The 12,487-nt window shown below is 33.9% G+C and overlaps 1 protein-coding gene across 4 annotated transcripts in view; it reads left to right on the top strand.

Annotated features, from left to right (window-relative positions):
- The window catches only part of ANTXR2 (ANTXR cell adhesion molecule 2), a 172,547-nt gene that overhangs the window by 119,350 nt on the left and 40,710 nt on the right, over nucleotides 1–12,487 (top strand). The window contains exon 17 of one of the 4 annotated variants that reach the window (XM_073805381.1): nucleotides 9,986–10,043. The exons of the other annotated variants lie outside the window; for them this stretch is intronic. Coding sequence (XP_073661482.1) covers nucleotides 9,986–10,018 — 33 coding nt within the window. The 3' untranslated portion in view covers nucleotides 10,019–10,043. The remainder of the gene's footprint in view (nucleotides 1–9,985; nucleotides 10,044–12,487) is intronic. 4 annotated transcript variants of the gene reach the window in all.

Here is a 12,487-nt window from a genome sequence, read left to right as displayed (position 1 = left end):
GATATGTCAGATGTTTTCAGTGCTTGGAATTATGATGCTAATGACTGCATTCTTTTTTTTAAAATTTTTATTCGAGTATAGTTGCTTTACAATGTTGTGTTAGTTTCTACTGTACAGCAAAGTGAATCAGCTATGCGTATACATATATCCCTTCTTTTTTGGATTTCCTTCCCGTTTAGGCAACACAGAGCATTGAGTAGAGTTCCCAGTAGGTTCTCATAGTTGTCTTTTTTTTTTTTTTTTTTTTTCACGGTATGCAGGCCTCTCACTGTTGTGGCCTCTCCTGTTGCAGGGCGCGCAGGTTCAGCGGCCATAGTTCATGGGCCCAGCCGCTCTGCGGCATGTAGGATCTTCCCGGACCAGGGCACGAACCCATGTCCCCTGCATCGGCAGGCGGACTCTCAACCACTGCGCCACCAGGGAAGCCCCGTAGTTGTCTATTTTATACATCGTATCAATAATGACTGAATTCTTAAACTTAGTTTTTCGATTCTATGAAAATATTTTGTGTCCTATAGCCAAACTTTGTAATAGATTTTAGGCGCTGTAAGATAGCCCTTTATTTTAGCCTTATTGACTCCGTCCTATTGAACACAAAATGCCACAGTGCTTTCATACTTTTCCTTTTTTATACTTAAATGAAAGAAAAATATCAAAAATTTAAAAAATTGTAAAGTGATTGCTTACATTTTATTTCTATAAGTTCTGAAATTTTGTATGGTCCTGTAGGCCAATTACGTCGCAACATCACTGGGAAAAAGTACCACTAGAATTTTCTATCCCTTATGTTACTACCAGTATCTTTCATTCTTATTATCTCTTGTCATTATATTTCAGGGCATCCTTAAAATACCTTAACTATCCCGTTTAAATTAGTAGAAGGAATTAACTTTAGTTTATACATATTTGAAAGGCAAATTTTTACTAGAATAACTCACGTCATGAACACGCCATTGTTACAATTCCACTGTCTGATTTATGAGTGTGTGTGTATGTGTGTATATTTGTATGTGTGTGTAAAATGTTTAATATAAATATATGTGTATATATATTCCTATAGAACATATTTTCTCAGTGTGTATGTCATCAACTAATGTCTGTTTCGGTGGAAAATAACAAATTCATGAAATAGAGTGCTTTTTGATGCCATTTCATAATTTAACCAAAATCATCTCTTAATTATGCATATAAGCTGGCAAAAGTGTTGACTCAGTTTGGTTCCCTAAAGTGAAATACAGAATATGCAAATTTTAATCATTTAAATTACCAAAAAAGCTTTATTTTTTTCAGAGAAAGTATAAATAGAACTTAGATATTTAATTGGCTTTTTACCCCTCTGATCCAAAATAGCTTGTATTTAGTGGCATCATATACATGTTATGTATTAACTTATAAGTTTAGGTAGAGATATTTCTTGGTTATTATTGATCAACAACACTTTGATAATTGAGACAAAAATTATTAAATTAGTTTAAATATCCTCAAATTAATGCACTGAGTTTAGAAATAAACCTTTTTTGTCAACAGTGAGCACACTAAAAGAATACTTTGAAAATATCAAGAGTTAGCATTGGTTGTCCAGGGCTAAGTATATTATTTTCTTAGGGTCAATATACAGCTTTGATGTTGAGCCCCTTGAGGACATCAGTTAAATCATCCAGTTGGGAGCAGAAATGTCAGCAAAGATAGAATTTTTTTTTTTTTTTTTTGCGGTAAGCAGGCCTCTCACTGTGTGGCCTCTCCCGTCGCGGAGCACAGGCTCCGGACACGCAGGCTCAGCGGCCAATGGCTCAAGGGCCCAGCCACTCCACGGCATGTGGGATCTTCCCGGACCGGGGCACGAACCCGCGTCCCCTGCATTGGCAGGCGGACTCTCAACCACTGCGCCACCAGGGAAGCCCAAGATAGAATTTTTAACCTTTCTTTTCCTGTGACTGAGTACTTTTTGTGTAGCCTTTATTTAATTTTAATTACAGAAGATTAGATTTGTAATTATTTAAATAAATCATTTTAAAATTTCTAAGAATTTACAAAAATCTATATTATTTTGTATATTTTAAATATTCAGTTTTAAATTTAGAGCTCAAAGGATATAGTCCAAGGAGGGGAAAAAGTACATTATTTTGTAGACAGTTTATTACTTTAACAGAGTGAATAATGATGGTGTCTTTATGTCTACCAGACCCCCATTTATAAGTTTAGTTTAAGGCAACCTGCATAATGCAGTTAAGAAAATCGGCCTGAGTAGAAAGCTTTTATTGCCCCCTTTTAAAAATGAATTTATATTAATACATTACATAAATATATACTTTTAAGGAGAAATAAATGACATTTTGGCTAAATAGCTTTCATTTCCTTTTCTTTTTCCAAATAAAATACTATAATTTTTATAATATACACTTAAAATCTAAGTAAATCATCTTTAAAATTGCTTCACATAAACATATATTCTCCACTAATTCTGCTCTAAATCAAATCACAGCCTCTAACATTTGAGAAATTTGAAACTGTTGTAAACTTTGAGGTATAAAAAAATGATTTACTGTTCAAACTTTGCAACAAATTATGTTTGAGTGCAGTGGACATTCACTTGTTTACCATTTTATTTATCTGACTTTGGATTAAAAATTAACTGTTTTTTTATTTCAAAGGGTTATAAGAAATTTCTTTTTTTTTCTCCTAATGCTTTTTTTTTTTTCAGTTAATGAAATTGGGATAGTTTGACAAACTCCCATTTCAAAATAATTTTATTCACTGATTATACCTCATATCACTCACTCTAGAGAGCTCTTTTCACTTAGAAAATATGTGAAAAAAAGATGGTTCTAATTTCCTAAACTTCAGAGTCCCATGATTCTTCTTCAAAAGCAGGTTAGTGTACTGAAAATAATACATATTATATATTGAATATTTTTTCATAATCCTGTCCAGTATCAAGCACATTTTGGTTTGCAATCACACACATATCATATTATATCATATCCTATCTTAACTGACAGAGTCAGTAAATCTGTAAAACATACTTCAATAAAAAATTAAAATAGCACATTTATATACATAGCATACAGATAAGAGGTCGAGAATAAAGAGCAATTACTCTCCAATTATCTTTAACACTTTCATTTCTCTCCTTTCTTCTATCTTCTAACATCAGTTGATTCCTACAGTTTAACCCTTGACCTTATGTTTTCTCTCATCCTACTTTCTCTAGAGACCATATAGAGTTTCACTGCTTTGCTATCATCACTATACACACCATTTTTAGACAATTCTATCCTCCCTCCTCCATTCTACTTGCATGTCTTTGAAAGCTTATATGAATTTTCATCTTGGATGTCTTATTGTCACCATATTCTCTGTGTTTAACTGGATTACTGTATTCCTTATGTATGGCTTTCACATTTTAACTTTACTGCCAGTTATTCTAATTACCCTTCACCTCATGCATCTAAGCTGAGGCCTGCAGACCCCATGGTTTCCACAATGCAGTGAGCAGCGTTAAGACCTTAACCTTCTAAATCTGGGTATGATGTCCTATGCCAAAAATTCTCAGTATTTCCCTATAATGTGCACAAGATGTTGATTCAGTGAACAGAATTGTGTGTACTAATGTCCCTTTTAGTTTTATTATAATTGATTAAAAGTAAAAATGAGCTATGAATGAATTTATGCGTAAACTCTACTGATTCTTAAGCGATACATCATTTTGACTTTGTAGAACATAAATGTTTTTTATTATCAGGACTTATTATTGTATCTTCATGACTCCACCCTGAAACTAAGCTAAGACATCAGAGCAATTCTTAAATTAGACAAACTTAAATTATCTCTTATAAAGATATGGCTGAGGATGCTGATACATAAAAATGCAATTTCTGTGGAGCTAAGATTTATCACTTTGGGATGATGATTAATTTTTAATTTATAATTAAATCTATTGAACATTTTCTGAGTTATAAGAGCATGACACAATTATTTTCTCTTAGGTTGAATTCTGAATAGATGAAGGCTTATAATTTTTATTAATTCTCTTTATCAGGATATGTTATTATTTTCTTGCTTGCAGTTGCCTTTTTCTCATTTTTTTAAAAACAGATTTAATCTTTGTTTCATATTTGGTCCAAGAGAAGTTTTCAGTGATTGAAATTCTTGTAAGATATATATTTATCCAGGTGAAACCGTACATTGCAATGTCAGTCTCTCGCATTATCATCTTCTGTCCAGGCCTACATGTGGCTTATGCCAGCTCTGAGCGTCTCATTAGTCCAGTTTATAGAAACACTGGCTTCTCAACAGTGACAAGAAGGCTGGTGACTGAACTCAGTCCCTACTCTCCAGAAGAAGTGTGATGGCTTTATTTGTCCTCTGAATCCAGATTTATGAACTAGTCCTATGCTCTTAACTAGATTAGTTTCTTTTCCATTAACTGCTTAAAGTAGGGCAGCTGAGTTGTTGTGTGTAAATTTGCTAATGTCTACTTCATTAATCTCAGATACGATAGGCAGCAGATAACAGGATCAAAGTTTCAGGACCTCAGGTTTTCATGCTGAAATAAGCATGGAAGGGTCAGTGGAGTGGGGAATTGAAGAGATGGGAGGAAGTGTTACATTGGGGAAAAGGGGCTGACTTCTGTCATTAATCTTAATTAATTGCCATGAGTTTTAAATCTGAGTTATTAATACTGAAGTTAAGCCCTTAATACACTGTTCATGCTTTGGCATCAGATGCTCTTTTATAAGATGAGAGGTTTAGGAGAGAGAGAGGTGTGTGTGTGTGTGTGTGTGTGTGTGTGTGTGTGTGTGTGTGTGTGTATCTTACATAAATATTTTCATTTACATCTTTCAAAGATTTCCCTGGGTTAATATTCAGGCCTTCACCTTTTGACAGTTACTATAGGGCAGTTAGGAATTATAGACAAGTAACAATAAATCCAAATAAAATTCCTAGGCATAGCAACAGCCGTAAATGTGAATAATGTTACTTTCATGTTTACCAGCATACAAAATACTTCACTGAAGAGGAAATGTCAGATTATGAAATAGAAGAAGGGAAGATTAGGAGCAGAAAGGGGAAAAGAAGCAAATAAAAAAGGAAAAAGGAATGAAGAATGGGGAAGAGGGCTTCCCTGGTGGCTCAGTGGTTGAGAATCCGCCTGGCGATGCAGGGGACATGGGTTCGTGCCCCGGTCCAGGAAGATCCCACATGCTGGGGAGCGGCCGGGTCCGTGAGCCATGGTCGCTGAGCCTGCATGTCCAGAGCCTGTGCTCCGCAATGGGAGAGGCCACAACAGTGAGAGGCCCGTGTACCAAAAAAAAAAAAAAAAAAAAAAAAAAGAATGGGGAAGACATTATTCTTCTGAAAAACTTGCAGGCAATAGGAGAATTAAATGTTTATTTAAGTAATAAACTACAAATTGTATGTTTGTATGGTTCCATATTCCACTGTTGCAAACCTAATCATTGGGAATTAAACAGATTGAACCTTGAAATGACTAAGCAGCCTTTCCTTAAAATTCTTATTTTCTCCCCACTGTGGCTATTCCACTCATGTTTGTCAGGTTTATCTCCCTTTACTATTAAATCTATGTTATTATTCCGTGATACTTTTCAGTGTGAAACTACAACTAACTGTATTAATTGTGAGTATTTTGGCTAGGGAGGCTATGAAAAAATGGCTTGCAGTTCTTCCAGGGGAAATCTTCCAAAAGCAGATAAGGCCTAAACTTCAGAATTATGATTTCGGAATTATATTTCAAATTCTCCATGTATTTGGGCAAAATGAAAATATCTGTAATGAAAATATACAACACACTAAATTAATTTTTACAAGTATATCTTACTTCTGATGACTGTGAACTAAATTTCAGTAGCAAGTTATAGCCAGTGACTTAAATATTATTGTCTACAAATTTAAAATCACAAATTTGGTTTTGAGATATATTATGTTTACTCTTTTTTTTTTTTTTTTTTTACAAAAGTTTATTCTTAAATGTACAATAGGTTCCAAGACAACACTTCATTCTAGCTATAGGTGGCAACAGATGTTATGGCAGGGAATCCAGATGTTTAATCCAGATGTTTAAACAGGAATGGAACTAAGGATTATCATTGCCTCAGGCACAAGGAACAGCTCGAGTTTCTTTTGCTCCTCCTTCTGTTTCTGCTTGAATGCCTTATCTCGTCCATCTCCTTGGCTTGCTTCTTGGGCTGCTTCAGGGGCTTCTTCTTGCCACCTCCGCGACTATGTTTACTCTTTACAGCAGTGCTTTCTTCCTTTTATGATTAGCTTTAAATATAAATAAGATAAAACATGAAAATGAAATAGCATTTCTTTATCCACCTATTTATTTTTGCACACTGGAATTATTGGAGAGACAATGCAAAAATCTGCATGTATCAAGAGTTTAAATTTTCATTTATAGGCAGTGGAGAACCAGTAAAGTTTTGGAGCTGGGTAGTAACATGACCAAATGAAATTTGGGATAGGAATGGAGATAATATGTGTTTTTCTGTACAATTTTACCTGGTATCAATGCTTTTATATTTATATCTAGTCTTTCATCATGAGTTGCAAAAAGAATCATATGAAAATGATGATATAGTAAGCCTGATGGATTGTCAAGTGGTTAAGTCGTTTCTTGGATAAAATAACACATTTTGCTATTAGAAATCCCATTTTTTTTGAACACCAACTTAGGTTTATTAGCTAAAAAAAATAGAGATTCATGGCTTCATGTTTTTTTCCTGATTTGTCAGGGGCCTAAGGATCTTCCTTGCTTCTTAGGAACATTTAGATAGGTAACTGAAGCTCAGACTGGCAGTACAGAGGTACGTGAATGCATGTATTTATTCACATGTGCATGCATGTGTCAGGGTTGTTTATGTGTCTGATGGGGTGAAAGCACGGCATTGTGCTTGTTGAGAGCACTCATAATTTCAGGAAAGAGGGGACAATTTCTCCTCATGGGAAAGACTTAGGACTCAAATCCAGCTAACAGTCATTGAGCACCTACTATGTCTTAGGTATGTTCAGTTAGGTGTGGTCAACTCTTAGTGCTAAGAGTTAGGTGTCATTTTATTCCCATTTTATAGGTGAAGAATACGAGACTCAGAGAAATTTAGTGCATTTGCCAAGGTTACACTGCTGAAAACTAACAGAGCCTAGATTCAAACCCAGGTTTTATTTATTTCCAGTCCAGTGAGTGCCCCATCGTGCCATGTCATCATTGTCCAGTGCGGCACTTTATTCTTCTCCCTGTTCAGTCAGTAACTGAGTGCATTAGGGCTTTTATACAAGTAGAGAAGTGCTTTCTAAATTTCCAGCTTTGAATCTGATTCTCTTGGGGCCCAAATGATCAATTTTTATCTCTGTCTGTATCCATAAATTGTTTTAGCATGTACAGTTGAAATTCATTCCACAGCTGGTTGAATCTGCAGATATAGAAATCGTGGGTAGGGAGGACCAACTGCTTTGCCATTTCATATAAAGGACTTGAACATCAGTGGATTGTGGTGTCCTCATGGATCTTGGAACCAATCCCCTGTGGATACTGAGGGCAGAGGGACAACTGTATTCAGAATGCATGCATATTACCCTATTATTTATATATATATATATATATATATATATACATACTTTTAAAAATAATTTAACTTCGTATGCATCTATAAATAAAAGATAATATTTAGAAGTGGCAGTAAATTCCACAGAAAATTCATGAGCTGTGTGGAATAAGGAACTTCTGCATCATAAAGGACCTCAGAAGTTATGTAATGTAATGCCTTCTTATACTGCAACTTACACCGCCACCTCAATTCTGGGCTCCGAATGGAAGAGCATGGTCAAAGGCACAAGATGGATGAAATAGTTTGTATGTTCCATGAATTGCAAGTAGTTTTCTAGGAGGTAAGTTATGGGATGAAGGCAGAATTACAGCAGTTCCTAAAGCCCTTGGTGGCATATTAGAAAGATCACTACATTAAGAGTCAGATGTGTGATCTCTATACTGTCATTGATTAGCTTGAAACCTGGCACAAATTTCCTCATCTCTCTGGTCCTCAGTTTTTTCATTTGTATTTAGAGAAATAAGTGATCACAAAGATACCTTTGAATTCTTGTCTTTTTATGTAATTCCAATCAAGGCAGCTCCATGAAGATGGGACTTTTCCTGTCATGCTCACTAGGATAACCCCAGGACCTTGTGCACTGGCTCTCAGACAGTAGGCTATAATAATCTTTGAGGAATGAAACAATTTTATGTAGGTTGAATGTTTTGGTCCATTGTTTACAAATCTGTTTAAATTAATTCATACTTTTTTAGTAATTAGACATTTCATGAGGCCATCAATAATTAATAAATACATATAAACATTTTACAAGTTACTGTAAGAATTAAAAATGGCATATATCCCTCAATATTCTGAAATACGCTTGAATAACTATAACAACACTATGATTCTAGATCCATAATGGATATTTTACTACTATTATGCTTTAAATAAATTGAAAATAACTGCATATGGAAGAAAGTAAAGGGGATACGTATTTAAGAGAGTAGCATAATTAAATTTTATGCCAGTTTTCTGTCTATATATAAGACTTGTCTATTTCTTGCTGCTTCTTTCAGAAAAGAGAAGATATTAATATGTGATTTTGGATTAGCTCCATTGTCATTTTGATATGTTGCCTTGTTTGATATGCTGCCTTGTGTCACAACTGCAAAATAATTTAAACACAAAGTTTCTTTTATTTAATACTATTATAAGCATTGAAGTACTAATGTGTTCTTGTCATTAAATATATATAGCTACATGGAACTGCTCTCCCCGTGGGTCATTCGGAAATTGATTTTCTAACTTGGGCTAACGATAGTGGACAAATGTTAAATGAAAATCAATCACTTTGATTTAAATCAACTAAATATACTCCTTTTATTAAGTGATCTTTTTCCCTACAGCTAACTAGATGACAAATTACATTTGTGGTAACCTCTAGCCTTTGAATGCTTTTAACTTAAACCTCTAAGGACAATGGTTTGATTGTATATAGTTTTATTCTTTTTTAAAAATAAATTTATTTTTATTTATTTATTTTTGGCTGCGTTGGATTTTCGCTGCTGCATGCAGGCTTTCTCTAGTTGCGGTGAGCAGGGGCTACTCTTGTGGTATGCAGGCTTCTCATTGCTGTGGTTTCTCTTGTTGCGGAGCACGGGCTCTAGGCGTGCGGGCTTCAGTAGTTGTGGCATGTGGGCTCAGTAGTTGTGGGTCTCGGGCTCTAGAGCACAGGCTCAATAGTTGTGGCACACGGGCTTAGTTGCTCCACGGCATGTGGGATCCTCCCGGACCAGGGCTTGAACCTATGTCCCCTGCATTGGCCAGCGGACTCTCAACCACTGCACCAGGGAAGCCCCATAGTTTTATTCTTATATTAGAATTATCTTACTCTTGATTAGTTAGATAAAAGTATTTTTAGATATTATTTATAAATAGAAAAATTCTGTATTAATATTATTTAAACAATAAATTGTTAGACCTTTAATATTTCAAATCTATATCAGAAATATTTCATTACGAATACAATGTAGATAGAAATAGCAATATGTTATTGGGAAATACAAGAATCTAGCAAGACATGGAAACACAGTTATCTTTAACTTCATTTTTACAACTAGAAAAGATAAAAATCAGGAAAGACCCCAGTGTAACATATACCTTAGATAACTGCATTCATGTGACAGTGTCAGGATCCAGAACTGTGATGACCAGTGTAGAAAGTCAAAACTTGAAGAATATACTTAACTTAAAAATTAAAAATATAGTTCCATGGAAGTCAGTGTACACTGTCGTCATTGATAATATCATCATCAGTAATGAAAAACCAGCATAATCACTAAAGCAGCAGCTATGTGCCAGGCACTGTACTAATGACCTTACATGTGTTACTGTAATTCTCAAAACAACTCACTTTCCTTATCTCCATTTTATAGATAAGGAAACTGAGGATCAGAAAGGACAAGTAAGTTGCCAGCATCACACAGAGAGGTGGTGAGTGAGTGTTATTAACTTTGAACTTTAAATAGGTTATAGGAAAATTAGTGCACTATTTAATTATGCTTTATGTCTTAAAACTAATTTGCCAATTATACAGATAATGCACCGCAGTTCAGAATTGTGCTTTAGTTGTAGTTTATAGACCCTTGCACTGAACTGAGAAAGTTATAAGAATGAAATTAAATTGCAAAGTCAAACATAGAAATAGGAATTAATAGTCAACTATTTAAATAACATAGGAATCATTAGTGACTATTTAAATACAAAATATCCAGAACATAAATGTTAAGTATTTTACTCACGTTTTTGTAAATATTGGGGTCAGAAAATTATCTGCAGATTTATTTGGGGGCACCTACAGACATTATGCAGGGGCCAAGGTTTAGGAACAATTATAAAACATATAGTTTCTTTTAAAAAAAGGAATAAAATATAATTAGTGGTAGAAAATATATTGACAGGTTATTCTTAATATAAAACTTTAAAAATTTGATTTTTATTTCTAATCTATAAAATCAAACTAAAAAGAAAAGTTCCATCCAGAGGCTAAGATTATGACACAATTCCAAGTTATGTTTTCCAAACGTGCTTCATATCAAAACTCATATTCACTATAGAAAGGTCATAATTTTTAGATTAGGATACTGTTGGCACAGTCAAATAATTTATTGTTTAGAATCCCTCTTAATATCTAGTTTTCAGACTATTTCATCATCATTTGCGACTTCAATTAAATTTATATTGAATTTACTGTTTATTTCCTCGATCATTCTCTCTTGCTCAAGCTCTCGTTTTGATCTACGAAGCAACTGATTCCACTTGTCAAATTTATCCCTTGATCTAGCTGCAAATAGCGTGCCCCAAATCATCCCAAAAAAGCCCACTGAAATGGTTTTTAAAGTGTCTTCTCAGGTACATTAGTGAAAATTGAAGCAAACAGGCTTCCAGCCGTTACTTTTAAGACAAATCACTAGCGTGTAAGTAGAGGGAACTGAAGGTTGAACTTCTGTAGGTTGATGGCCCACAGTGTAAGTGGTCCTTATGTTCCTTTCACTTCACATGGGGAGGCCAGGGTTTCCTTATCATAAAGCTGCTTTGATCAGGCATCCTGAAAGACTTTCATTGTCATGACATGCTGACATTGTCATTATTACTGTTGCTGTTGTTATTTTGCCGAGAAAATACCTTTTTACCAAATTGCAAGAAATAATATTTCTCTTATTTCCAAGGTATCATTCTCTGTACTCCCTCTCATATAAAAATACTAATATCAAAATTAATAGTAATGATAAGACAAATTTATGTAACTGAAGGCATAAGAATAATATCCACATAAACTATGTTTCAAAGCTTAAGTTACTATATTTTTAGTAAACAGTTCTTCTAATTCTTTACAAACATTTACTGATTTGTTTTTGAAATCTTTTTAGGAATAAGAAATGGGGAAAACACTGGAATAATGAATGGCATTAATGAAATTGTAATATATGGCCTATAAGATTGCAGGTGAATATCTCTTTGAATTTAAAAATTATTAATGCTAGAATTTTTCTTTTTGGTGTGTTGGAAAACATGCATTTAAACACATTTCTGACTTTTGTCTTTTCTGAATTTTTGGTTGAAATGTTTTTTAGTAAAATTAGACTGAAAGGAAAATGAAATATAATCTTGTCAATAGTCTCTTTTTATCTGAATTAAGAGAAACATTTTTAAAAATTTAATGATGATTAGATAGTCCCTAACCTTCTAGAAATTTATGATCTATTTGGGGCAGAGTATAAAGTAAAGCTTCAAACATTATAATTCAAAGCAGAGCAAGCAAATTTCAGTTAAAAAGAAAAAGTAAAGCCAATTGTACAATCTGGATGGATTCTAATTTCTAATCCAATTCCCTACCATTGTAAGGCCTTGAAATCTAAGGTAGTGCTGCTTTTGATAAATACCGTATTTGAAGAATGAATATTTTTGCTTTATGTTAATTCTTAGTAATGCATACACAAAGGTATTACAGATAATGTATACTATATATGAATACAGCAAAGAATGGTATAAATATATATAATTGCACATGTACATATATATATATATCCACAATTATAATTCCACTTCAAACAAATGGTAGTTTGAAAAAATTAGGTGAGGCATAAAAATAAAATTAATATTTTTTTCTTGAGAACCCTGTATTTTTAAGCAGTCTTTGAGACCCCAAAATAGTTAGTACATAGTCTTCCATAAATTTTTAATCTATTCAAAGGACCCAGAATACATATGTAGAAAATAAAATAATGAAATATTTAAGTATCAACTCAAGGCAGTAACAAGAGATGGAGCAAATGTGTTGCCTAATTAATTTCCAAATGAACAGTCTAGACATTAATTGCTATTTGAGTTATCAGGGAAGAGCACTTCAGACAAGGGGGTAAGATGACAGTTTACAG

This window comes from Tursiops truncatus, chromosome 5 (genome assembly GCF_011762595.2).
Source record: "Tursiops truncatus isolate mTurTru1 chromosome 5, mTurTru1.mat.Y, whole genome shotgun sequence".
Classification (NCBI taxonomy): domain Eukaryota; kingdom Metazoa; phylum Chordata; class Mammalia; order Artiodactyla; family Delphinidae; genus Tursiops; species Tursiops truncatus.
The sequence above is the reverse complement of the archived record's forward strand: the minus strand, read 5'-3'. Positions and strand labels throughout refer to the sequence as shown.